The sequence below is a fragment of the Cyrtonyx montezumae genome, unplaced genomic scaffold (genome assembly GCF_038088225.1).
Source record: "Cyrtonyx montezumae isolate F1298 unplaced genomic scaffold, pur_monq_1.0 scaffold_2, whole genome shotgun sequence".
Lineage (NCBI taxonomy): Eukaryota > Metazoa > Chordata > Aves > Galliformes > Odontophoridae > Cyrtonyx > Cyrtonyx montezumae.
The window spans coordinates 16,478,528-16,506,193 of record NW_027071936.1 but is presented as its reverse complement, the minus strand read 5'-3'; the positions used below and the strand labels follow the sequence as shown (position 1 = coordinate 16,506,193).

Below are 27,666 nucleotides of genomic sequence, written 5' to 3'. Positions count from 1 at the left end.
TTTCTTTCTTAGCCTCCTGCAGTTTCTGCTGTGTGCCATTACAAAACAAGGCAGCTGCCCAGCTGAGCTGCTGCTCACATTAGCACCAGCTGTAAGCACACCAGCTGCAAAAGCATTCCATTGCTCAGCATCTCCAGAAAAATCAACAAGCAACCGTGGCATAGGTGAAAACTAAATTTAGAGCTAAATAAATGGGACATGCCAAGGGTTTGTTCTTCCAGCAATAAATAGGGAAAACAGGTCTGTGAAGCTCCTGAAAACAGGAGCAGTTACAGATGAGATAGGTTTACACAAACTCAAGGGGAAACAAGCACTCAGAAGACTCTAGTGCTCATAGTGGTTTATCCATTTAAAACAGGCTGGGCTGAAAATGAATGATGCTGGGAAACTGTTTCCCTTTACAGTTACTCTTTCCCTCCACCTCCACTCAGATGAGTATTATTCCATTGAGCTATGAAGGTGACATAAACCAATCACTGAGCAGTTCAGAAACTAAACAGGTATTAGTAGAAAAGGAAGCAAGGTTCAGCCTATTCAAATCTACCTAAGACTGTCTCCACTTGCTCTTGTGATTCCTTGCATACTTACCTGTAGCTCCTCATATTTTTCTTTCCTCAGCTTCCAATTCACTGCCCTCTTCAGCAACAGACTATTTTCCTGTACATGTTTCCCAACCAGAGACAGATCACAGAATAACTGAGGCTTGCCATGACCTCTGGGTCCATCTGATCCCACCCCTGCTCCAGCAGGGATGCAAAGATCATATCCAAGAGGCTTCTCAAGTTCTCCAAGGAGACTCCACAGTCTCCCCTGGGCAACTCATGCCAGTGCTGTCACCAGTCACCTTCTGTGCTCCTACTAAAGCTCTAGTTGCTGTGTGCTTTGACAGTAGACAAGGGTGACAAGAACTTTCTCATACTTTTGACTTCCCTTGCATTCCAAATAGCAACAACCTGAACCACAGCTACTCAGAGCACAAAAGACCAAGTTCCAGGCTTTCCCTCTGTCCAGGGAAATGGATATCCTCCTCAAATCACATTCTTATCAGCACATTCCAAATTTGAGAATCACCCACCACCACCACATCTCTTCACCCCAAAAAACCCAAATCAATCATTAGCACAGGTGAGAGGCTGACTTGCTCAATAAGAGCTCTAGAGAGAAGGACCCAGGTGTCGTGGTGGATCACAGATGGGCTGTACACCAGCAGTGTGCTCCAGTGGCTAAGAAGGCCAGTAGTATCCTGGAGTGCACCAAAAAGAGCAAAGCCGGCAGCAGGTCAAAGAAAGTTAGCTTTCCTCTCTACTCTAATAATGCAATACATGCAGTACTGTGTCCAGCTCGAGGCTCCCCAGTTCAAAAAAAGACAGTGATCCCCTAGAAAGAGTCCAGCATAGGGCAGCAAACATCATTGAGGGCCTGAAGCACCTCCACATGAGGAAAGGCTGAGAGCTCTGAGACTCTTCAGTCTTGAGAAGGATCTCATCACTGTGTTTATAAATAACTGAAGCGCAGGAGTCAAGTTGATGGGGATGGACACTTCGGTGGTTAGCAAATAAAGAAAAAGGGGCAACAGGCAAAAGCTTCTTTACTGACAGAAGTAGTGCAAAAAAGATTGTGGAGTCTCCTACAGAGATACTCGAGATCTGTCCGCTTGCTTACCTATGTAACCTGCTGTGGGGAACCTGCTTTAGCAGGGAGGTTGGACTCAATGATCTCTAGGAGTCACTTCCAATCCCAACAGCTCTGTGATTCTGTGACAGGTTTTGTGTCTAGGGCACTTCAGCAACAGACTGCAGACCTGTTATCTACTCCAAGGACTGACCAAGAAGAATCTCCTGGGTGGAAAACTCAACTTGGCAGTGTACACAAAGGCAGGCATAGCAATGACACCAGAGTTAGGTCCTAGGCTGCAGCAAGTGAGGACCTGCTCAAATGCAACAGTTGTGGGCACAGAAATAAAGAAGCTGCTTACCTTTAGAAGGCATCAGGTACGGGGATCTCCAGCAAAACACCCTCAACTCCACCATCAACCCTTAAATGAGAAGGGGTTGGCTTCACCCCTTCCAGTCACTCAGGTTCATTGCATGCACCTGAGCTCCCTTGGGTTGGCCCTGCCTTCCCTCCAGGTGCTCAATCACTGCTTCAGGCCATGACTTAGCATTTCCACTGCAGAGGAATTCCCATTTTATAATCTGTATTCTAACAACTTTTAATTGAATATAATTAAATATTAGTAAAATTTATTCACAGATAAGAAGTCCCGTCAAATGGAGCACTCTGGATAGTCTGAAAGCTGCCTCTGATTTGTAACATGCAAGTTACCAAATCCACCCTCTTCTGGCAAAAAACATAACATGAGAACATTCTGATAATGTATGGAATTTTATTTGAACAAATCAATACAAAACCACAACAGTACATCAAATGAACAAGAACAAGCAGAAACAGACTTAAGCATCGTCCAATAAGGCACATATAAAAGATCTACAAGCATAATCCAGTGGAACAGACAATTTATATATATATGACTGGAGGTAGAAATACTTACAAAAATACTGACAAACCTTAAGCAGTAGCAGATTTATCAAAACAATTACTACTTAGGTCCCCATTTTGAAAAATGTCCTGTAAAATAATGTTTCCTCAGCATCTGATGTTGGTAAATTTTTACTGTTATGTTTTCAAGCATCAAAAGAATGCTACCAGTGTTAAAAATTGTCAATACCATGAAAAGTAAAATGAAGAAACTATAAAAAGTTTAAAAAGGTTCATAAAACTCATAGTCAGCAGTAACGTAAGAGTCCATCGGGGATATGGCATAACATTTCTTCCTTAAATTCCACATATTTACATTTTAGAGACCTAATGAGGCTTTTAATAACGTGGCTATATCTGCAGGAATGTCCCCTTCGCCTCCTGCAAAATAAAAACGTGAATAAGTAGAGCTATAAGAATTTTACAGAAACTGACAACATCTAGAATCCCAAAACTGCACACAATCCACTTCATGCAAGCATTTGGTTTGCATGTTATGGTTTTATGATATCAATAATATAACAAATACACCACATCATAACATCATGTAATGTAATGGGAGTTAGAGTTTATACTCCCAACAGACTCCACCCCTTCCAGTAACACAGGTGCACTGCCTTCACCTGTGCTCCTGCAGCTGACTCAGTGCTCACCTAGGTGATCAATCGATGCTTCAGGCCATGATTCAAAACTTTCAATACAGAGTGGCACACTAAGCTCTATGTAATACAATGTAAATCATAAAACCATAACATTCCACCCTTAATTCAACAACATCATAGCACGCGTGTCACTCTCGCATGTCTGCTGTTTGATGTACGTGGTGGTATGTATTTAGCATGATGTTGAATTAGGGGTGGAATGTTATGGTTTTATGATTTATACTTCATTATATAGAGCTTAGCACAACAAGTTTTTCTAGTTTAAACTGCATCAAAATGATCTCACCTGCATTACAAATGCAGTTTTTTTTTTGAATTATACACCACAGTGATCTCCCTAACTTGTGTAAGCAGTCATTATTAGCAAGACACTTACCCATATCTGCTGCAGTCATATCTTGTTCTAACTTCAATTTCTGCTGGTTGATTCTGAGCATGGTTTCTTCAATAGTCCCTTTGCTGATCAGCTTTATGACTTGTACTTCTCTGAAAAATAGGATGAATATGGTTTTCTTTGGATTAGTGCAAGAAGAAAGGATCCACTCCTTTGCTTGAATGGCAGTAGTTGATATCAAGGTACAAAAACAATAGAGGCAGTATTAAAGTAGATAGTTTTCCTCTTTGGACCAGCTGTGTTCCATACTGACAGAAAACTTGTGTTCTCCTGTACTCAGCAAGCACAAGGGTCTAACGGCCTCAAAAACTCATGTTAATAGAAACAACTGAACGTTCCCCAACCCCACCCTACAGCTGAAGTAACTGTTTACTAAACACATTCCCATTCCTCATAATTTATTCCTTGGAGAAGACTATGAAGCAGACAATGGATTCATTCACTCAAGACAGCTTGGCATGTGAAAGCTTAGAGGTCTCTGAAAGAGAACAAACAGCTTTCTCTACCAGTTCCAGTGACTTCATACCTGCCTACAAACAAATTTCTGGTGCTAAGAACTGATGTAAACTGTGGTAAAATGAATAACAGTTGAATGTAGTTAATAAGGTTAGGTCCAACTACAACATGTAATTGTAAAACAACTGCAACCACCCAGCTGCCAAGCAATCCAGAAATGGCTTACAGAAATTTGCTTAACACAGAACCTTTAAATCAAACTACTTGCCTCCAAGAGAAACAAGCTTCATAATTAAAAAGTCTTACCTTGTCTGGCCTACTCTGTGGCATCGATCTTCCGCTTGCTTATCATTGTATGGATTGCAATCAATGTCATGAAGAATAACAACATTTGCCGAGGTCAGGTTGATTCCCAAGCCTCCAGCTTTGGTTGATAGGAGGAACACAAATATACCCATATCCGTATTGAACTCATCTATTATATGTATCCTACAGAACACAGGAACACACACATCAGGCATTGGAAAACAACAGAACAAAACTCCTGCTGGGAGTTGAATATAGAAGTTAAGACTACAGTGTGAAAGAGAGGCCAGAGGTATAGCAAAGCAACTCAAAGGTACAGATGTTAGGCATAGAGGAGAAGGTGTAACAATTCTAAGGGGTGACCAGAACATACTTTTAGAGTGACAAGACTGAGAGCGAAAGAATGAAGTGATGTTTGGAAAAAGATCTTGGACTACCATCATGCAATACTACGAATACAAGCTGCTGGAGGAGGGGAGGACTGAAGTATTACAAAACAAGTGACAGGAGAGTAAAGATTGTAGGTTCATAACTGTCTTCCACTCATTGCACGTAAAAGCAAAAGAAGAGTAGATTTCAGCTGCAAATGGGAAGTAACAACACACCAATTTAATTGTTTTAAATATTTATTTAATGAAGAAAAGAGCAGCTGAAAGAAGAATTCAGATAATAGGAAACATCTACAGATAAGCTTCTGTTAAATCATGCTGATATACAAGCAAATCAAAACCCCATTTATAGCAAAGGTGAAAGTTTATCATCGTAGTACATCCAACTGGTAATCTGATCATCTAAACTCACTTCATCCTTATTAAGGGAATCTGAAATTCAACATTAAACCCCTACCAGAGCCAATTCCCAGCAACTACAGAACTGTATATTGGAAAAGAAAGGTTAACAAGTCGCATCCTCCCTGCAAGTGGCACATCCGTTTCTTCAACTGAACTCAGAAAACATGCAGAAGAGTCACATACCTGTCAGAAATCTGTGTTTTTCCATCCAACCTAATATATCTGTGTTGACAATGTTTTAGGAAAACTTCCAGGATATCCAGCATCATTGTAAACTGGCTAAACAATACAACTCTGTCGCCCTGGAAACAACAAAGCAAAACAAAAGTTTTAAAACACTTCGATTAATGAACTAGACAAATGTAGTATTTGCATTAATAAAAGACTAAGCTGAAATTACTAAGATGCAGACAGACTTCCAGTAAAACATGCCCAGTATTTGTTGCATTAATCCACCTTTAGTCAATTAAGCAACCTAGAAATCACAGATCAAATGCAAAGAGATCTACCAAAGTATTTTGTTAAATACTGTTAAATTAAAACTGTACTCTGCATCATACAGAGCAGTAGCTCCCTGTTGAAATAATTAGACTAACAGGCTTTGTTGAAGAAGCCAGTTTCAGTTTGCAACTCCAAACACTGACATCTTATACATTAGAACAACCATGTATTAAGCCAAATTATTAGACTTATTCAATGGCCAAAAGATAGTCAGATGATTAAATGCTTATGAGCTGTGTAAGTGACACTGTCCCTTCCTACTAACTGTCATGTTACCTTGGGATAGAAGTCTCAACACTTAGAAAAATAAGGAAGCTTACTTCCACTGTGTAATCTTGTTGTCTATAGAGTGAAGTGCAAAAGTAGGACTACACATTAAAAGCAGTGCACTGCACACCCATTAAACCACACTGTAATACTCCATGCAAATCAAATGAGTATCACATACAGTTGCTTGTGACCAGATGGTAAATTCTTTGGAGCCAGCCAACAGACAGACAGCAAAGGACACTTCAACAATTTGTAGCACAAACCTTCTCTTTAAGTTCAGATAGAAGGCGTTCCAATACTCTAAACTTTCCGGAATCCAAAATTTGATCCATGTCTAACTTGAAGTCACTGACATGAGAATATTGCTTACAAAGCAAATGCAGTTCAAAATCTGTCATTACTGTCATATCTTCAAAGATAAGGTCAGGATTAGCATCACAGTGTGTGGGTTCCTATTAGGAAAAATGAAGGAAAATAATGCAATATACAATCTTACTATACAGGCAAAAAAAACCTGAACAATTACATCCACAACTTCTTTAAGAACAAAAAGTAGCACAACTAGACATTGAGAAACACCAGAGCATGGCTCATGCAAGCAACAGAAGATGAAATCTGCAACCCCAGGTTTATAATAGAGGATTGTTACTTTACAGTTTAGCTTTTACAAGAATTTGTAACTACTAAAACTAAGTATATGCTCAACCTCCACAGCCATTACCTAGTTCCCATCAAGCCCTACGATCTTTTGCCCCTGTATCAGATCTCTTCCCCTGAAGAGGCATTCCCTACAAGGGAGTTCCAATCCTTGGTTAGATGGTAGAAGACATGGGAAGCCCAGCCCAGCCCAAGATTTAGGGTGGGTAGAGGGATGTCATGCCTGGAAGAAAGAGGAAAAGAAAAAGCCACATCTGGAGAGTACGATGGTATGAGGAGGAATAAAAAAGGGACAAAAATCCTTCATAAAAATGGATGATTTCTTCCCTTCCCCCCATCCCTGACTGGTTTTATTTTTAACAAAGCTACAGATACTCAAAGCCAGGTGCAACTTTCTCAGAGTACACACTCTGAAACGTCCCAAAATCACTTTTGTTTGCACTTGAGAAAGAAGTAACAACTTCTCCTGAACTCCACAGGCATTAATTAAGCCCATACATGTGACAAAAAAAATGCTCAGTGCTTCAACTAACAGCGCCCTATTTTTACATCTATATAGCCTCAATTTCTTGCTGCTCAGCAAATACTAATAAAATCATGTTCTCCTCCTGAGACATTTTCATGAATATTTTGGTCTTAAGTTTTGGTGTAGAGGGAAGAGGTGTTAAAGGATGAGGGACTAATATGAAGATGACTGCAATCACAGAACGATTCTCTCCATTTAACATTAGATCTAGAAGTCAGAGTGTTAAAATAAACAGAACTTGGCTCAAACACGGGAGAGATGCACAGAAACAAAGGACACACTTTTGATCTGAGAACTGACAAATCAATTCAGGTTGCATTAAAAACTCTGAGGGATTAAGGGTTGCTGCTGAATCTCACCACCTTACCTTCAGCATAAGTTTGGACATTGTCTTGAGCTTGTCAGCTGTGTAATGCTGACGATGTAAAAGAGGGTGATTAGCCATTTTTCTAAGTTGCATCATTGCATTTCCCATATCAGAGCTTTTCTCTGTCAACAAAAAAACAAGGTATATTCAGAAGTAGCACAGATCTGGATGCAACTATCTCTCAAGAGAACGTTAGTTTTAAGGAGTATTTCTTATATTCAATATTTCACCTACTTAAATCACAAGAGTGATATAGTCGTAATGTCTCATTATAATAAGTATTAGACATCTTTACAAAGCAAAGACTTCATAGTCACACTCAACAGAAATCTAAGCTAGAAAAAAATCCAGCAAAAGGAAATGAGACCACCATATACCATTACCCTTCATAGTTTTCTTCAGCTTGTTTAGGAGATCACAGTATAGTTGCTCTTGTTTCTCAGACATGGCACACAACTCAATGTGATCTTTTTTGGGAGGTAGTTGTTTTAGAACCTGAGAAAATAATGTACCAGGTGAAAACTGTACTGTAACAAATAGCAGTTCTGTATTATTTTAAAAGCCTATTCTTAAGCTATTCTACTCAATCTCTTCATGCCAACATCTTTCATCAGCTGCAACTTTGCTAATTGAAACTCAATCTGTAGCTTGACTTATAAATTCACAACTTATCCTGCATTATGCATCACACATTTAATTAACATATGAACACTTCAAAAAGAAAAAAACAACAACAAAATCAGTACCTGCACTAAATAACAAATGCACTAATAGGAAACTTCTTAGCAGCTTCTGATTAGCAGACGACTACTAAGCGCTTAGGAAGCACAGTAAGACAAATAAATCCTTTCCAAATTATTCTACTTATCCAGTCTTTAATGCATGCAGATCTAAATAGAAGGATTCAGCTAGGTTTGAAATTTAAAATGAAAAAGGAACACCCTGATCATAGCAACAATCTGTTTCTAGTCAAGCATACGCACAAACACATACATGAATATTCACTGCCTTAACACTTTAAGTAAAACATTATCCAGCACCATCCTAATAGAGCTGGTCATAAAGATGATCAGGGGAGATGCTCTGTTAGACCTGCTATTCACTGAAAAGGACTGGTGGAAAAAGAGGTCGGAAGCTGTCTTGGATACAGTGACCACAAAATGGTAGAGCTCTCAATTCTTGATGAAATCAGGAGCAGGGGGGGCCACTAAACTGCAACCCCAGACTTCTGGAGAGCAGACAAGCGTTTGGGACACTGGTAGGGAGGATCTCTTGGGATTCAGTCCCATAGGGTAAAGGAGTCCAGGAAGGCTGGTTGCACCTGAAGAAAGAAATTTCAAAAGGCACAGGAGCAGGCTGTCTTTGAGTCACAAGATGAGCTGGCAGGGAAGAAAACCAGCATGAATAAACAGGGAGCTTTTCCTGAGGCTCCAGGAGAAAAATAAATTTACCTCCTGTGGAAGAAGGGACACACAACTTGAGGAGAGTACAAAAGATTCGTTATGATGAGCAGGGAGAAAACTAGAAAGACAGAAGCCCAGCTTGAACTCCACTTGGCAATGGAGGTAAAAGAACTAATTTTTTTAATTTTTAATATTTGTAAAAAAAAATATAAACAGTAAGACTAAGCAGAATCTCTATCCTTTACTAGATGCAGAGGAGAACATGACTATTGAGGATAAGGAAAAGAATGAAGTTCTCAATGTCTTCCTTACATGTCTTCAAAAGGAAGACAGGTTACACTGGGATACTCTAACCTGATCTGGACGTTTTGGATGGGGAGCAGAATAAATACCCCATGATTCAGGCAGAAACAGATTTCCTACTCTACCTGGACTGCCACACATCCATGGGGCCAAATGAGATACACTCAAAGGCACTGAGGGAGCTGGCAGAGTTGACTGCCAAGCCACTTTCCATCAGCATTCTTGGTCAACCACAGAAGTCCCAGAGGATCAGAGGCTTCTCAACATCACACCCATCTACAAGAAGGGTCATAAGGGGGAATCTGAGCCACAGGCCTGTCAGCCTGACCTTAGCACCAGGAAAGCTTATGGAACAGATCATCTTGAGGGAGATCACATGACACGTACAGAACAACCAGGGAATCAGGTCCAGCCAGCATGGGTTCATGAAAGGCGCATCCTGCTTCACCAACCTCATCCCCCTCCTATGACTGAGTGACCTGTCTGGTGGATGAGGGAAAGGCTGTTGATGTAGTTTACAGAGATCTCAGCAAAGCCTTTATTAACACCATTTCATACTTGGACACAGACATTCTTTATTGGGTGATGAAATGGCTGGATGGACAGGCCCTGAATGTGGTGGTGAATAGAGTTAAATCCAGATAGTAACTGGTTATAAGCAGTGTCGTCCAAGGGTCCGATATCTTTACTGATGACCTAGATGAGAAGATTGAGTAGACTCTCAGTAAGCTTGTATATGACATCAAGTTGGGAGGAAGCATAAACCTGACTGGGGGTAGGAATGTCCTACGGAGAGACAGGGACAAGCTGGATCACTGGGCTGAGAACAGGGGGATGAAGTTCAGCAAGACCAAGTGCCACATTCTGCACTTTGGGCACAACAATCCCAAGCAACGCTACATGCTTGGGGCACAGTGGCTGGAAGACTGTGCAGAAGAAACAGACCCGGAGATACTGACTGATGCTCAGCTGAACGTGAGGCAGCAGTGTGTCCAGCCAATAAAGGCAGCCAATGGCTTTCTGGCTTGCACCAGAAACAGTGTTTCCAGCAGGAACAGGAAAAAAAAAAATCAATCCACTGTATTCAGCACTAGTGAGGCTGCACCTTGTGTACCATATTCAGTTTGAATATGAAACCTTATCACTTTCCACAACTACCTGAAGGGACACTGTGGCAAGGTGGTAGTCAGTCTCTCCTTCCATGTAACTAGTGATAGGACTAGAAGTAATGGCCTCAAGTTGCAACAGGGGAGACTGAGGTTGGACATTACTTCTCTCAAAGTGGGTTTAGGTGCTGGAACGGGCTGCACAGGGAGGAGGTAAAGCCACTGTCCCTGGAGGTGTTCAAGAAATGTTTAGATGTTGTACTTAAGAACATGGTTTAGTGGGAAATGCTGATATAGGAGGATGGTTGGACTGGATCATCTTGGAGGGCTCCTCCAACCCTGGTGATTCTATGATTCCTATGAAGTCTCTTGATATCTGCTTAGTGCACCGGATTATCTTTGAATGATCTTTCCTAACTAAAATTCCTGGCTGCATTAAATAAATACTGAGCACTGAAATCCAAAATTACCACAGCATGCCACATTTTTGCAAACTCCAAGATGAAGAGTAGCTCAATTTTCCTGCTTTTCCCTAGAGAAACACGTAAAATTAGCACTGATTAAACTTGGCATTAAATTCCATGAGTCTCAAAGACCATCAAAATTTTTGGTACCAAAAAAAAGTTCCTTAATAATTACCTCATCTTTTACTCTTCTCAAGATGAATGGTTTTATTATCTGCTTTGCATGTGCAATCCTCTCTTTTTCATACACGCTTTGTTCTTCAGCAGTCTTCTACGGAAAAAATTGCAAGAATTCAATTGCAGGGTGAAGTTTTCAGCTATAACAATGCTACCTTAAAATTTCTAAGCAGACGGAGATCTCAACCAGAAGAGACAGACCTAACAAGACAGTTAGCATTCTGAGACATCCTACTATGGTATGTTTTCTTGAAATTGATTATTTTACAGTTTCACGTCCTGGATTTTCACCATCTGTTTGTATGAGGTACCAATAAGCAAGTGGTAACAGCAGTGATATAGTAAACAATAAAGTTAGTCTCCGAAAAGAATATACAACACTTACTGCTTTTGAGGAGAACATCCTTCGGATTTCACTTGTGCTGCTACTGAACATACGTGGCATAACAAAATTCAAGAGAGACATCAACTCTAACAGATTATTCTGAACTGGAGTTCCCGTTAGCAGTAAGCGATGCTTTGCCTATTTGTCCGAAGTAAAAAACAGTAGTGAGAAACAGAAGTTGAATGTGTTAAAGGATAATATTGGAAGGAGCAACACAGCTTACTGAGAAATGAAGTGAACTTTGTTTAAACCACAACTATTTAAATTTTAAAAATACTTAAATCTCATGGAAAAATTTCTTGGTGACGTAAAAGAAGAAAATCTTCAGGATCTGTGGGAAGCTGACCTCAGATCAGTGTAAGACTACTCAAGAAGCCTAACCCAGATATAAGACAATCCTCTCTGTCTGCACTGTGCTTCGGGTTGTTTTTTTTTCCCCCCCATAATTTAAATTCACGTGATAACTGTTGCCAAAATATTTTTTTCTAATGTGAAACAGTACTTCAAACACAAGTTTTGAACTGCAAGTACAAGCCACAGTTTGATGGCTTAAAGATCAGCTTCCTAAAAATACTTTTAGTGAAAATACTAAAAAATACGTTGCAATAATTTAAGTGACTTTAATTATTTAACGTCGCTTCTTATTCTTTCAGTATTATTAGTACTTACTCTAAATTTCTCTTTAAAAATGCCATTAAATCAGGCTGCAGACTTCAAGAAAAAGCTACTTCAAAGTTAGCTTTTTTGTACAGTCCTGTCCTATCAGAGCACATCCTTAAATACTACAGTATTCCAGCAGAAGTCCTTTTAGTTTTCAGAACAGCAACTTGACCACCTTTACTGTGAGTAGAGACTGGAAAACTGCTTAATACTGAAACAGAACCTCTGTCGTAACTGTAACAATGATATAAGAAATCAACTACGTATCTTAAGAACCTCATCCCCAAGAAAGCAGTCACAATGCAGGATAAACTCCCAAAACCACACAACTTAAGTCCAGCTGAATACTGTAGTTTCTGAAGTATTATGTGTATATAAACTCCTTCCTTTCATACTGACAACACAAAAGTAAACAAAACAAACCTGAGTTGTTCCCCCCCCCATGAACAACTGTCTTACATTAATTCTCATAAGTTGCTGGTAGCGTACAGAGCTCATGTTCTTGAGCATATGACCTTCATCAAAAATTGCATAGTCAAGCTCCACTTTGCGAAACAGACTTCGATCATCTGAGCTGCTAATTGCACAGTTATACCTGTCAAAGGAATAAACCACAACAGAAACATTAAACACAAACTTAACACAAACAATGCTAACAACTAAACCACATTTCCTATAATTCTAAGAGCTGTGGAAAAGAATAGTAGGGTACTTAAGTAAGACTACCTAGAAATAATCATAACACTGTTTACTACTGTCAAATAATTACAGTTCACTTCATCAGCCAACACTTCACACCATTTTCCAAAAATCCATGCAAATATAATATGAAGTATGCACAGAATCTCCTACAGCATTAATATTAAATTACATAAATTACAGCCTTTTTTTATCATTACTCAGAGAAGAAGAAATTCCTTTTCCATTTCATCGCATTCTAAATATTGTTAGTTATTTGTTATCAGAATTTCATCAGCAAAGCACGCTTTACACCTCCCTTAATAAGTGAAATTGAAAAGAACAATCTCCAAAGGCTTTAACTCTTGCCAAACAAGATGAAAAATGGCATGAAGCTTATTTCCTTTACTGTAAGGCAACTAACAGAGATCAAGTTTTGTTACATCACTAGAGGTCACTAGACAGTAACTAGATTTCATTTGCTTTTTAATTACTGTACTTACGTAGTTATAATGACATTGAAATCTACAACTCTGTTATTAATGTCAGCCCGGAGATGTTTCCTATCTTCCTGCGATCCTACGGAAGGAAAAACACAAGTATAACTACATCTGTAAATAAAATTTAAATGTTTATTAACATCAAAATAGCACAGGAGAACAGTCAGCATTAGATGTGTATTTAAATATCTAAAAAACAGGGCTACTATGTTTTCTGAGGCTGAACATGCAAACAACCACGTTACTGGATTAACTTCTAAGCGACATTCCTCACCATAGTAAAAAAGGACATTCAGTTCAGGACACCACAGATTAACTTCTCTTATCCAGTTATCTGTAAGATATCAATTAAAAAAATCCAAGTTATTTCTACTTATGCTTTACATAATTCTAAAAACACCTTGGAATTACAACAAAAGTTCGTCTTGAAATACCTTAAAATACTCCCAAATGTTAAGAAGTATCTTTCCAAACACTGTCAAATTGTTAACATTTAGGGAAATTAAGCAACCATCGGACCAATGTCTCTTCCTTCAGAAGCTCTCCTCAGCAATTCAAGAACAGCAGCTTACTATAAATGAGCCTTTTTTATATGACCCCTGCTATCACTTAAGTAGCTTACACTTAAAAACTGATTTCAGTAGGAGTTTAACCAGGACTAAAACAATTTAAGTGTCTACTGCATTGCTGAACTGCTCAGCCTGATTTCTTCCCCAGAATAATTAATTCCTCAATAAATGATTGCTTTTTAACCATTTCCATTTATAAACTTTTTGTCAGGAGACAGTACCTCTAAGAATTGGCAAAGGTTCATAACTCAATCCATTTCCAGGTTTGCAGCCATCAAAGCAGCCACCAGAAATGTCACCAGGCTGAAGAAAAGTGCGATTGTGCACAGTGCATGAGTGTTACTCTGAAACCTGAACCATATAACTGCAGAAAGGGGTTTCTGGTAAATGCCACTCATCCTATACATGGGTTGAACCCAGTCTGGTGATGGTTGAAGGGATCCTCCAACAGAAAAGTTTGAGAAGTTGCTGGCAGACTGTGCTTTTCAGGCTGCATAGTATCAAAAACTACAAGCTCGGACAAAGTTGCTGCTACAGTTTATGAGCCTCTACATCTCACTTCATAAAAGCACCCTCATTCACACGTCAGGTTTTAAATTACATGCATTTTTATGACATGAAAACACTTATGAATTCTAGGGAATCTTAAAAGCATACTGATAATGGCATTTTCAAACAGATCTTGAACAACTGAAAGCTTTTTTGATGCATTAGAAGAAATTGAGATATGTACTGGCTTCAAAAATCAAGAGCAGTATTTTCTTACTAAATTAAAAGTGCTACTTTCTCTTTTTCAGTCTTTCAGTAAAGCCAATTTAACCCCAGAGAACTAGTTCATCCTAAAATGCATCAGCTTTGCTGATGTATTTCATACTGCATTCGTTGTACTTTTAGTTGATCTCATTAAGCAATCCAAACAAAATCAAAATGCAATTAGCCTCATCATTTTAAGATTTTGATTTGCTTTAAAAGACAGCACAAACCAAAGGGGAAAAAGGCACTGAACATTTTGAATGCAATAGAACTTCACTCTAAGCACAGCCTGAAGATAGGGAAATTCAGCCAAAATTCATTAAGTAAAAGAACCAGCTAAACAAGTTCAAACTGCAACAAGCAGCTTTATTTTTTGTGAATCATACATTACATAGTAAATAAATCCATGTAAGGTCTAATTAATTTATAACGAGCGTTCTTCCACTACAGATGGCATTCCATTTGAAAATCCTTAAGTAGTTGAACATAATCATGAGAAAATTAAATTTTCTTTCTTTAAATTGTTATCCTAATCTTAATAACCCACCCACAATTTCTCCCCTTTTGTTTTTTTGAAGGCAAGTAATTTTGAGACGTACGACTTACCTAATGTTGAAGCTGGCACAACTATCAAATGGGGACCTCTACTGCCCTCTTGGTAAATATGGGCCAGAAATGCTATAGCTTGAATTGTTTTTCCTAGGCCCTACAAGAATACAAATTCATTTAAACACAATTCAGTATCCAGAATGTGAAAGTTCCAAACTCATAAGATGATTACACTGTGGTCCCTGATAACTTAAGACTACAGATCCGCATAGAAAAAACATTCTGTCAAACAGCACTGTTTTCAGAAGACAACTCCTCAACCAAAGTTATCTGTCTTTTCAGCTTGATATTTGAGCATCAGTGATTCACTTATGATCTTCTTCATTTTAGTTCAGCTCATTCCTCAAAGCTTCAAGAAACTGTGGTTGAGACAACAGCTCATTTGGAAACTAATCATGTATTGCAACAAGAACCAAGCGTGCAACTGATTTTATTTACTTCTGAAGTGGGATTTAATAGAGAAATCAGATTTGCCTGCAATACACTCACAGTCACCTGTCTTTTAACACATGGATTTAAAATTTTATTTTGGCTACCAGAAAATTTGCTTGAGGTCACGCTTACAGACATGAAAAATATGGAAGAACCTCTGCCTAAGTCCTAGTGAAGCAATCCAATCTGTTCATTCACAGGAATTCACAAGATGAAAAGCAACTAGTGCTCAAAACCTCAAACCTGTAAACTTTCCTGGTTTTAACCCTGGTAGAAAACTTATGAGGGGTGTATGGACGATAGTTAAAAGTGCTGGAGAAGCAAGTGCAAGCAGTGTTTTTTTCCTGTATAATTACCTATAAATTTAGAAACTGACTGAGAAAGGTAGAAGAAACAGACTCATTACAGCTTACTGCTGGACAAGAATTAATTTTCTACTTAATTGCACAGAGGTATGAAAATGAATGGTTCAACAATAATCTGCTGTGCTACAAGTTGGTTTCATTACATCCGAGAACCATATGACTTGTAATTATCAGTATCTATGAATTTCAAGTTACCTTTTACTTCTGAATCGAAAAAAAGCTCTTAGCAGCTACTGATATTGAAAGAGATGTTGAGAAACTTTTCAATAATTTGTTTGTGATTTGAATTGTACTAGCTAAAATTTTTTTTGTTTAGACACCTAAGACAGATAAGTCATCTCCAATACTTCTAACAGGTTCGTACTTACCATTTCATCAGCCAAAATACCATTCAATCCATGTTTATGAAGAAGTGCTAACCAGTTTAAACCAATCTTCTGATATGGCTTGAGTTCCAAACTTAAAAAAAAAAAATCAGGTTTGCCATGTTACTGTCTTTTGCTTATTTATCCACAAAACAATTTTAAACTGAAGTTCATTACAGTAAGGCATATTTAACATTGCTTGTATTTTAATCCACTCCAAACCTCCTGGTGCAGTAAAAACACACCTCCAACACTGTAATCAGTCAGTTTAAGTTCAGAAAGCATTTCTGAACTAAGCAGCGTGTTGGAATTCTTAAATGTGTTGAACAGTCAAAATGACTATTACAATAAATTATTATACGTCAGTAATTGATAACTAGTTAAAAACAGTCACATGATCAGTATTTTTTAAAATACAATGAATTACGTATTACTGACAATATTGACATCAAACAAACAAAACAAAAAACATAATTCACAAAGCCTTCTTGACCAATATACTTTCTTCCTCTGTTCTGACACAAAATTAAATTTTGCTATTTACCAACAATCCTTGTAAGTTTCATCCAGCTGCTAGGCTGGCCATTTCCCATTTCACCTCTAAACTTACTAATCACTGTAACATGCCTTGTTCCTTTCCCCACCTTGCTCCCCAATGTCATTCCTCCTCAACTTACTCCCTCATTTCCAGTAACCTCTTGAAGATATCACCAATTTATGTGCCTGAAATAAATCCCTCCCTTCAGCAAATCCACCTGCATCCATGCAGGGAAAAATACAACTCACGGCCTGAACAGACAATAAGCCTGAGAGAAAGGGCTCACATTAGCTTGGGAACACAAGTAAACCACCTCTAGCTTCTGTAGGTAGCTAGAAGAAGTTTGTTTGTGAGAAGCTGCCCTGCAGCTGCAACCAAGTATCCTTGTTTTCTGTGAATGACCTAGGTTATCCCAATCCAGGATACTATATTGTCTCCCTGTTACATGCAAGGATGCAGTACTTGTGGGGAAATCCCACCAGCTGCAGCTGTTTTACTATCACATTGCTCTGCTATGGTCACAATCCTCCTCACCAGCTTCCCTGACGGACTTGGAACTTGTTACAGTCTCTCAAGCACTGCACACATGACTGTCTAGATTCTCAACAGCTATTGAGCATCAAAGACTTAAAGTTTCACCTTCATAGGTAACAATTCTGAAAATCCTGGAGTTCAAGCACAGTTTATAATCCAGGACTCTTTCAAACAAAAGTAAAACGTACCTCTGATTCAGAATGGAGGGTTGCTCTACGTTCCACTTGCATCCTCCATCTTCAGTAATCTTGGTTACTTGTTTTGTCAGTTTATTTGAGATTTCTTCACATTTATTCATGAGCTTGAGAACCACATCTCTCTCCTTCAGCAGGGTCTTGCAGTTCCACACGATGTCTTCTGATAAGCCAGCAGTCTTAGTTATTTTTGTAAACTACAAAAAAGTATTAAAAAAATACTATGAACACTGTTAAAGGGAAGCAGAAGATCAACTGCTGGTTTGAGACTCTCAGCATTGCACCTAACAGCTTCCTGTTCACAGAGCTTTATAAAATTGTACTGACAGGTACTTTCAAGCAACTTTCTCCCTTATTTTACTTAAAATTGCAAGAGCAAGAGCACTTTGCTTTGTGTAGCTGCTGCAATTTCCTGTTCAACCACAGCATACCAAAGCTTAACAGCTCTAGTTATCTTCGGATGTGCCACACTTTGCCTAAATCTAAATTAATCTCCTCATTTTTTTCTGGATTTTTATTATGTATTTGTTATATTTAGCACAAGACTTAAACATAACTTTCTAGAATTCCTTTTTATTAAAAGATCACAAAATACATAAAGCATTAAGTAACAGATCAATACCTCAAAGTAAAATATGCTAAACTGGACTGTACATGGGATGGCTCCCACAATATAGTGATAGTGATGCCCTCTACTGACAGCTATAAGTCACAGTTGCCAGGTTGGGTTCTTTTGTTTGTTTTAGGGTTTGCTTAATTTAACAAAATCCATTAAGTTTATCAATAGTCATAGGTTAACCCAGGCTAAAGCACACACGTCAATACTTGCAAAAAAAAGCAGACACCTTTTAATAAGGAGTTGCAAGGAACATGAATTTCAATAGGTGATTAAGAAATTTCAACATTTGTTTTCATGCGTAAAGCTTCATTTGGCATAAACATAAATCCTGTAATCTACAAATAAGCATGTGGAGAACGAAGCCATCTGTTATTAAAAAGTTGAATTACTTCATGTCAGCACATTAACATCCATCTCCAAGTTACAACAAGGAACATTTTAGCCACTGGTTCACACGTGGAAAAACACAGAGTTCTGCCATCAGTCAGAACACAAGTAGATCTGTGGATGGCCTCTGCATTACCAGGGGCTCTCACTCCTATAGCTCCACGTTTTTGAAATGAGGTCCAACACCTGAGGACATCACAGACAATCTTCCACAGCAGGCCTGAAGAAACAGGAGAGTAGAGCCAGAGCCAAAGTAACACCACACTGACACAATCTGATCAAATTTACTCGAGAGAACTTGAAGGTGATTCGGGATTTCATTTTACTACTTAGAAGTAAAAGACAACCTCAACCTTGATAAACAAGCTCCAGCTCCATTTTTAGCAGTGTCAGTTTCTTCTCGTAAAAGACCTCTGGATTTATATATAAATTTTCTGCCAGTTCAGGCTTCGTAGCATTTTACAGATGTAGAGCCAAACAGAATGAGAATTGACGACATAGCTGGAGCTCCCCTCCCTTAGGATGTCTCAGCACATACGGTATTGCAGTACACAGAACACAATTGCCAAGCCTACCTTTCTGGGCTAAGAACTGAAACAAAGAAACAAACTAAATACACACTATGTTTAAACTTCCAGGTAAAAGTTTGTTTCATACATAAGTTTAACCTCCACTCACTCCTTCAGTGGCTTTTTCTTCAGTTGCTTTCTCTTAAAAGATATAGGCATCATTTAACTCACATGAAGTCCTCGATATCAAAAGAGATGCCTTGTTTTGTGATTGAACAATATTACAGCAATTGAGAGTAATGAGAGATAATCACAGAACAGCTCGGATTGGAAGGCACCCTTAAGACTACCTAGTTGCAACCTCCCTGCTATAGGCAGGGACACCTCCCATAGACCAGGTTGCTCAAATCCCCAACCAGCCAGGCCTTGAACACCTCCAGGAAGGCATCCACAACCTCAGGGTAACCTGTTCCAGTGTCTCAAGAACTCAAGTACGTAACAGGGCAAGAAAGATCAAGCCTCAAAGAACCTGAAAAGCTCAGCTCGGCTTCTTCCATACTTTCCATCCAGTCTAGAGTATACCCTTTGTCCCTCTCACTCCAACACTCAGTAACTCACAGGTGTTTTGGTTACATGATTGCACTTCTGAGGAAACACCAGAGCTACTGTTTCCAATATGGATCAGTCTGAAGAAGAGGACAAAAAAAACAGCTTGGTGGTGATTAATAAGAGAAAGGAAGAGGACAAAAGGCACCGGATGCCCAGAAATGCCACCACGTAAAAACAAACAAACAAACCACACAGCATGATATTAGAGTGCCAGGGGCTACCATTGAGTAGCAGTCAAGTGGCCAACAGCATTCCTCAACACTTCTCCCTCTCTTCACTCCCAGTTCCCACAAGTCCTCTTTTCCACTGTCACCCATTCAGCTTGTTTACCCCATCATCCACCTGCTCTTCTTGCACCATAACCCCAGTTCTCACCACAGGAGACACACAACTGCTTGCTCCTCAACTTCACTGATCTCAGCTTCACAATCCCTCTTTACCTGTACATCCAAGTGTCTTGCCTTGGTTCTACTTCTAGTGTTCTTCTCTGAAGACAAGTATCATAAGTCTCAAACACATTTTAGGAGCACACATCCCAGTGTTTCATGCTACCCTAAGTACACTGTGCATTCAAAGGGAGGAAGGGAGGTCACAGGTACTTGTCCAGAGAACCACTGATTCCACAAAGGAAGAAGCAGTTAGCTAAAACCAAGGAAATATTCAAATCTGTTCAAAAACATAGTGAAACAATTCCAAGAGTTTTCAGTGATTTTATATCTATGAAAACTTCAAAACCATTAAAAAATAGTCTTAGGGCAACTTGAAAGCATTCTCTAGAAAAAAAAAAGTTACTGTAAGTTTTCCTGGAATAGGCCATGTAATTTGCAAAGAGGTAGGCCTTTCAGTTAATGCCAATAATCTTCAACTCAGGCTGAGAGCTGTAAGATCTTCCTCAGTTCTCCCGAAGAACAGTATTATTACTTAGTGCTTCACATGATGGTACAGAAGAAACAGCTTCTGGTACCTTCTTAGTAAAGGTTAAAAAGAATCTTAAAAAGAACATTAGAACAACCAACTCTGTACATTATTCTACCACTCCATTAACGTGTAGGAGGAAAAAAGTGCCAGGCCACTGCACTACTGGATCATTACAAACAATTAAGTAACACTGATATTAAACATCTGCTAAAACTTTCTGCAAATCACTTCTACTCCAGGCAAGTATTCACAATGCTACACAAACATGTAGTTGCTGACAGCAGCAACCTCGAGGAAAGAAAAATTTTGAACATGAACAGGCCTATACAGTTTTTCTGTTAAATATTTTACAAAGAGAAAAAGAACAGCCCTGTAGCAAATATTTCTGCAGAGAATTAAGTTCAGGCAAAACCCAACAAGTTTAGAAAGGAATTGCCATATGACAGATGTTCTGTAAGAAGCCAAAGGCTTGAGGCAAAACGGATTTCTTCTGCAGAATATCTGTACCTCTTTCCCCCCCCCCAAAGATCCTTCTCTTATCTCCCCCTTATGCAACACAACATACAAACATTTTGTTTTCTTAAACGTTTCTTTATCAACTCATACTGTTTTGTGGTAAGACATTTCACCCACCAAATAATATATGTTACTGGTTTAGAATTATTGATGACATTATATTCTGTTCTGAAAAAAAACTAACACATTTTACACATCGATAGGGGTTTCAGAACACATACTGATGAAAAAACAACATAACCAGTTACTCTTTAAGAGGGCCTACTTAGAGTTATCGGCTTCAAATCCAAAGCACTAATAACTGAACCAAGACAGACTGCAGTAAAGCACTTAATTTCTTAATTAACACCTTGCTCGTAACTGCAGGTCATCAGACCAGATAACTGAAAGGCATGAAAGGTGAAGGCAACAAGAAAACCATGGGAAACATTTCAAATTAACATCCCAGTGACAACAGATAATGTACTTACCAAGCGCTACTGCTTTTCCTTCTGCTAAGGATTGTGGTTTATCCTTCTGATGCTTTAACTTTTATTAATAAAAACACAGCAGTTTCCTCCACTAAAAAAAATGGCTGCACTGCTTAGCTAGCAAAACCATGCTAGAATCTAAGCTGCAGAAGAGTAAAAAAAAGCAAAAGATAGACGATCACAGTTTCTTGTATGAGACTGAAAATAATCATGCTGGTACCTTAAGTAACAGAGCTACCCTTGAAGAGGCTGCAGTAAAAGTCCTGCCACATTCTTGTCTTCTTCATGGGGTTTCAGCTAAAGCAGCTCAGAACAGGCTAGTAAACACCTCCTTCCTAAATGAAAGCTCTAATTTCTTCTTCTGCAGTGAAACCAACCAAGTTTCTATGCTAAAAAGTGAGTGGCAGTAATGTCAGCCAATCAGGTTGAGTTTTTCAGCAAAATCACCCCTTAATTCATTCAAAATTAGGTCATATGACACTGTTTGAAATGCTATTGGCTTACAATGAATATAGTATTTTAGCCTAATCAGGCTAAGGCCACCCATCTATGCCTCTCTAGACCAAAGACACCTTGACTGTAGGCATGCTGAGGATGTTAAAACAAGAATGCAGACTTACCAGAGCTTCCCAACTATTAAAGGGCCGGAGCGCTATTATCTTCTGAACTTTTTTCTCAGAACACTGGGGAATCATAGTGAGTTCACTTGGGGATGCATCTTGCAGGAAGCTGAGGATTTTACTTTTGTAAACACTCTCCACCACTTCATCGCTATTGCCATAGTCCTCGTCAAGAGAGCTACCGCCGTCTTCAGCAGCTGACTCGTCCTCTGAGTCTTGTACTTCTGTTCTAGTGCTCCAAACATCTGCTTTGGTTTTACGCCTTTTCCTAAAGCGGTTCTGCTCTTTCCCAGACCATTTCTGTTTCTGCTTCTCTTTCTTCTCATCACTTCTATTTGCAGAGACTTCAGCCCAGTCAGAAACTTTACTTCGGGAAGGAAATTCCATGCCTACAGATTTGAAGGCAACAAGTCAACACATATTGGTTAAGGGCAAAATGAAACTCCACATCCTTCCAAAATAAAATAGTGTTAAAATATTAAAACTGTTTCATATCAACACACAACAACAGGTCTTACCAAGAGAAGAAAAAATAGCAGTAAAATACAATTCCAGCCTGTTCAAAACATGAACAATATCAACTGTGATGGGGTGAACGTTGTAGTACTTGAGCTGCATAAAAATCAATGTTTTAACAACTACCTTAGAACACAAATGAGCAACAAGATGTCATGTGTGAGCTGCAGAAGCTTTTAGGTAGGAACAGCCTTCAATAATTTAAGAGTCCTGATAACACTGCAGATACTGGTCCCAATCTGCCCAACTGACAAACAAGTTCTGCTGATTTCAGTAAACAACTTGTGTATAAACGTATAAATTCCTTTCTATTTTATTGCACCTCAGTACAGTATTAAAGATGGGATAATAATACACCTGGCAATATATTGTTCTTCTATTTTAACAACTACAACAATTCAACTACCTTCAATTAACAACTTATTTAACTACAAACAAACTAGTCATTTTCAGTACTATTTGTATGCTGTGGGCTTCCCCCCCTCGTTACATGTCACATACACTGCTTTCTCTTCTGCCCAATGTCAGCTTGCTCCCAAGTCACTCCAATCCTCGAGCCTCTCTGATTACTCAGGAGGTAAGGAACCAACTTTCTGCATGCTGATAGCTCCCTCTCCTTTAGAAAGATTTAAGAAGAGCATCCTAACCCCAAATACTGAGAGAGCTGATGTAGCAAAACACATGACAGCTGTGTAACACCAAGAAGTTATCAACTCAGTAAATAGTACTTAAGACCATGTGCAGAGATACACAGGGTTATAGCTTTTGTTCCCCCCCAAAAGTTAATGAACTGGTATTTATACATTCATTGAATAACTTAAAGCATGCTTTTAATTTTATTTTTTATACTACAGCATATTTTAAAAGGATGCATGTAACAGCAATTACCCATTTACAAATTACTTATGTTAAAAGAAAAAGCAAGCTTACTTTAAGCAAGCAGGATGTAATGAGTTACAGCTTTAACAGATATCAGAATACATTTCATGATATAGTTGACCACAAATTATCTATGTTAGCAAGACAAAGATACTAATCCCTAAATCTATAGGGAAAAAGGTTAATAAAATGATACTGAAAACTAGACAAATATTTGCTACCCTTCTTTTACCTCTACTCTCCTCCCCTCAGTTCTGTTTTCAAATAGAAATTCAAGTTTCAAGATGTGGTGCTGTCAGCATCACTAATGCTAGACACTGGAAAAGGCTTATATTGCAAGCTTGTTAGTTTTATCTTGGGATAAAACAGATTATAAATCTGTCTTTACCATCACTGTCTTCCATGAATACTCTCAGGGCCTCTCGTGCTTCACGAAGCACCCAGTTATGTTCCCGAAGGACTTCTCTCAGTTCCTAGTAATTAAGAAAATTTGTTTTATGGTAAGGTAAGCAGACACTAGATTTATATATATAAATAGAAACATTGAGGCACAAGTACTTTTAATTCCAGAAAACAAATAACACCCTCTCCCCAGGGCAAGGATCCAAAAGAGAAGAAATAAGTAGGAAGCGTTTTGGTTTATTTTTAAACCCTAAGCTTATACAGACCTGCACTCCGTTTTTTGAAAGGCTAGGGTCATACAAGCAAACTACATTTCCAAAAAATCTCAAGTACAGCACTAAAAGGCCATGATTATCTTTGTGTACTGAATTAATGCACAGCACACAGTAAGAAACAGGGAAGACCTACTGTACATATAATCACAGGTTAAACATGACTATGCCAGACTTGCCAATAGGACCAAAATACTAAGTACCATATAGCCTTGATTACTTCCAGCTGCTCTCACTTCAGGGTAAAATGCATTCCAAAAGCAGGAACAGTGAAGACAGGTTCTTTCTGAGAGCGCTGCTGGTGTGAGGACTTTCATTTGGACTGGCAGGAACAGATACAGCGTTCTTCAGATGTCAAAACCTCATTTGCCATCAAGAGACACAAACTCACCTCCTTATCCATGTCAGGAAATGTGTTCTGCAGCTTCTTTACAAGTATTTCTTGCTTCTCCCACTGTATTTCAGACTTAGACCCATCCATCTATGTTAAAAAAAACATACCTATTTTAGGCTTAATGTAAGTTATTAGCACAGAAATAGAAAAATGAAACAATCAATATGGCTTACCTTTAACGAACCACCCTAAATGACAAAAGCACTTAGGACACATCCAATTTGCAGAAATGGTTCCTCATATATAAACAGCACTGAAGGCTAACTCTTTCAAGAGTGTAGAAAGTCCTCAGTCATGACAGACTGGGACTCCTGACTTGGTTAGCAAATACCATGAGAAGTCGCATACCAAAACAAATAATTTAGAAGTATCTAGTTAAAATTTCTTTAAAATGAAAATTATAGTTAGTGATTCCACAAGATATTTAAGGCAGAAGGCAGTAGTGTTTTCAAGAGGTACACAGTTAGTTCACTAACTTGACTGTTGTATTTAACCCTCTAGAATTTATAAAATGTGTCACTTGGAGTGTTTATACAAAGATCTACATCTAAAAACCAAGGTACAAAAACTGTGTATGAGCCACATAAAAACCTGGCAATATTTTCATCAGTATTAGTTTCACTAACAGCTATTCTAAGTCAGAAAAAAAAAGGGAGGTTTCTTATGAACAAGTGCCAAAGCATCTTCAAGCCACAAGCTATTCTGATACGTATTCGACGCAAAAATTATGCGTCTTCCACGAATACAAAGTGTTTACTAATCTACACATCTACAGCAGAGATGCCAACGTGTCTAATACATGTTTACTTAACTGAATTACACTATTTGCATAGTGAAAGAGCATAAACCACAGCACCCAAATACTCCAGGTCTCTACCCTCACCAAACCTATGGTCTCATTAAGAGTAGAACTACGGTCAGCACAAAGCTGGAGCTCTCTGTTCTGATGGAAGACAAATTTAGTAACATTTCAACTGAGTGGTAATTATTTGTTCTCCATACAGCCTCTGGTCCATACTGTAAAATCCTCATTCTCAAATATTTTCCCATGTTCTCCATCAGCACATCAACCGTCTACTGATAGCACTGTAGGATCATTGTAACAAACAATGTACCAGGATCATCAACACAGTTCCTATTTAAAAGCACAGGTCAAAGTAACCATCCCTTTAAACATAACCAATTCATTATTTTCTGTAAGCCATTGTTCTTTCCCAACCAAAATGATTCTATGATTATTTCACTCCTATACCTATAAAACAGGATAACAGTAACACCACATGTCAAAATCCACCTATTTGAGGAAAAATAAAGAATGGTATGATGAGGCAAATTGCCCCATAATTGACAACCCCCAACAGCGTTCACAAGAATTAAATGGCATCCAGTACCACACATACTGCTACTGGTCATCAAGTTCTACCATGAAAGCAATAGCTAAGCATATAAACTAAAAATTTAAATGTGTAACTTCTGGCATTACCAAAAAGAATGGATTGGAAAACTCATCAAATTCAAATCTTGCCCTTTGGATAAGATTTTCTGGTAACACACAGCAACTACACGGCACAACTGCCAACGATCCAGGTCAGGCAGTTCCACTTCACAGTGCTCAGACAGAAAAAACAATACTTACATAATTTGCTTTTGTCATTTTTGCCAAATGCTCATCACTGTCTTTGCCATTTACGTGAGAATCCTTTAGTTTCCTTTTACAAGAAGCAGCTTTAAAAAGGAATCAGGAAAAATAAAAATTATTCTCATTAAGTTCACCTCAATAAAGTAGGATCATTCAAACCACTACTGTAGTAGCTACTTGTTAACTGTATACTTTTACCAGTCTTGTACAATAGATTCTTACGGTCCATACATATACAGAAACCCCAAGCAAAGCAAGTGCTTAGGAAACTTACATATGCACGTGTCCTCACATTTTCTGCAGTAGGTTAGCAGTTAAGCAAACAGCTTAGTCTTAAGTGGAAGAATGGGCTTTGGTTTTGTGCTTGCTTTTTTTCTTTTAATTGACAAGCACTTTCCACAGAACTTTATTGAATAATGATACATCTCTGCCTTTAAAACAGTAGTTTTCCCAACGAAAGATAATCTTATTTAAGCTGTATGCTTTCGAAAAGTTATACTTAACCAAGGCTAAAATCCAACGAGTTAAAATTCACACCGTTCCCCATGGAACGATGGATGACTGATTTTTGGCTCAGGTAACTCACCAGAAAGGTTATTATCAAGCAGTTTTTAACATTAAATCAAAGCCTTTGAAAGAAACTATGCGTAGTAAGACAGATAACTAAATATCAATGAACATGAAATTACCTATGAATAGCTTACATGAGTCAGTACTTTATGAATACCTTTGGGCCTGGGTGATTATCAGAGATTATCGTCTTAGCATTTAGATCTGTCTAGTCAAGTGCAATTTCAATTGCCACTATGCACAGCTCACGAAGTAAAAAAAAACACAAACCACATCATTGCTGTTTCTCCACATTAACTTTGGCTGAAGCAACAGCTGTTACCAGATGACTGCTCTCTACTCACTACAGCAGAAATTTTAAATATTCCTAGTTGATGATCTGATTTATTGCTGCCAGTCTATCTTTTGGAAGACTGCCAGCAGAGCTCTGACACCTTACATCAGCATCTGCAGTGAACCTCCCCTCCCAGACAGGGAAAGGACAGTCAGCAAACAAGCATAGCTGATCACACACGCACAGCACCCACGCTTTCAAATCCTTAAGACAGTCTGAAAGATCAAAATAGCTTTAGTTCTGAAAAAACAAGGTATCTACTTATTTGTACAAACACTTTTGTATGAAATTGCTTTCATATAAAGCTTCCTAATAGACTCATTCACTGCCACTGATGAGAACGAGATGCAGTAAATAAGACTAAAAAAAATTAACATTTCTCAAAGAAGCAGAAGCAAAGCAGAAGTAACTAAATCTTCACTAACTGAATTATCTAGCAAGACAAAGGTATCTACTAGTGAGACTTTCCAAAGCAAGTGTTTTGTAGATCAATATAAACGTACAGAAGA

At 38.5% G+C, this 27,666-nt stretch overlaps 1 protein-coding gene across 2 annotated transcripts in view; it reads right to left on the bottom strand.

Annotated features, from left to right (window-relative positions):
* Positions 1-2,777: 2,777 nt before the first annotated feature.
* SMARCAD1 (SWI/SNF-related, matrix-associated actin-dependent regulator of chromatin, subfamily a, containing DEAD/H box 1) overlaps positions 2,778-27,666 on the bottom strand; it is a 39,622-nt gene continuing 14,733 nt past the window's right edge. Inside the window, exons 6-24 of one of the 2 annotated variants that reach the window (XM_065736490.1) lie at positions 26,251-26,339; positions 24,612-24,701; positions 23,935-24,019; positions 22,152-22,540; positions 17,498-17,700; positions 16,241-16,331; positions 15,073-15,172; positions 13,419-13,478; positions 13,148-13,223; positions 12,426-12,561; positions 11,307-11,444; positions 10,920-11,015; positions 7,846-7,963; positions 7,469-7,590; positions 6,182-6,370; positions 5,331-5,449; positions 4,357-4,539; positions 3,577-3,686; positions 2,778-2,919 (exon numbers count right to left, since the gene is read on the bottom strand). In XM_065736490.1, coding sequence (XP_065592562.1) covers positions 2,858-2,919; positions 3,577-3,686; positions 4,357-4,539; positions 5,331-5,449; positions 6,182-6,370; positions 7,469-7,590; positions 7,846-7,963; positions 10,920-11,015; positions 11,307-11,444; positions 12,426-12,561; positions 13,148-13,223; positions 13,419-13,478; positions 15,073-15,172; positions 16,241-16,331; positions 17,498-17,700; positions 22,152-22,540; positions 23,935-24,019; positions 24,612-24,701; positions 26,251-26,339 — 2,456 coding nt within the window. In that variant the 3' untranslated portion in view covers positions 2,778-2,857. The remainder of the gene's footprint in view (positions 2,920-3,576; positions 3,687-4,356; positions 4,540-5,330; positions 5,450-6,181; positions 6,371-7,468; positions 7,591-7,845; positions 7,964-10,919; positions 11,016-11,306; positions 11,445-12,425; positions 12,562-13,147; positions 13,224-13,418; positions 13,479-15,072; positions 15,173-16,240; positions 16,332-17,497; positions 17,701-22,151; positions 22,541-23,934; positions 24,020-24,611; positions 24,702-26,250; positions 26,340-27,666) is intronic. The other variant, XM_065736491.1, reaches the window with a different exon arrangement.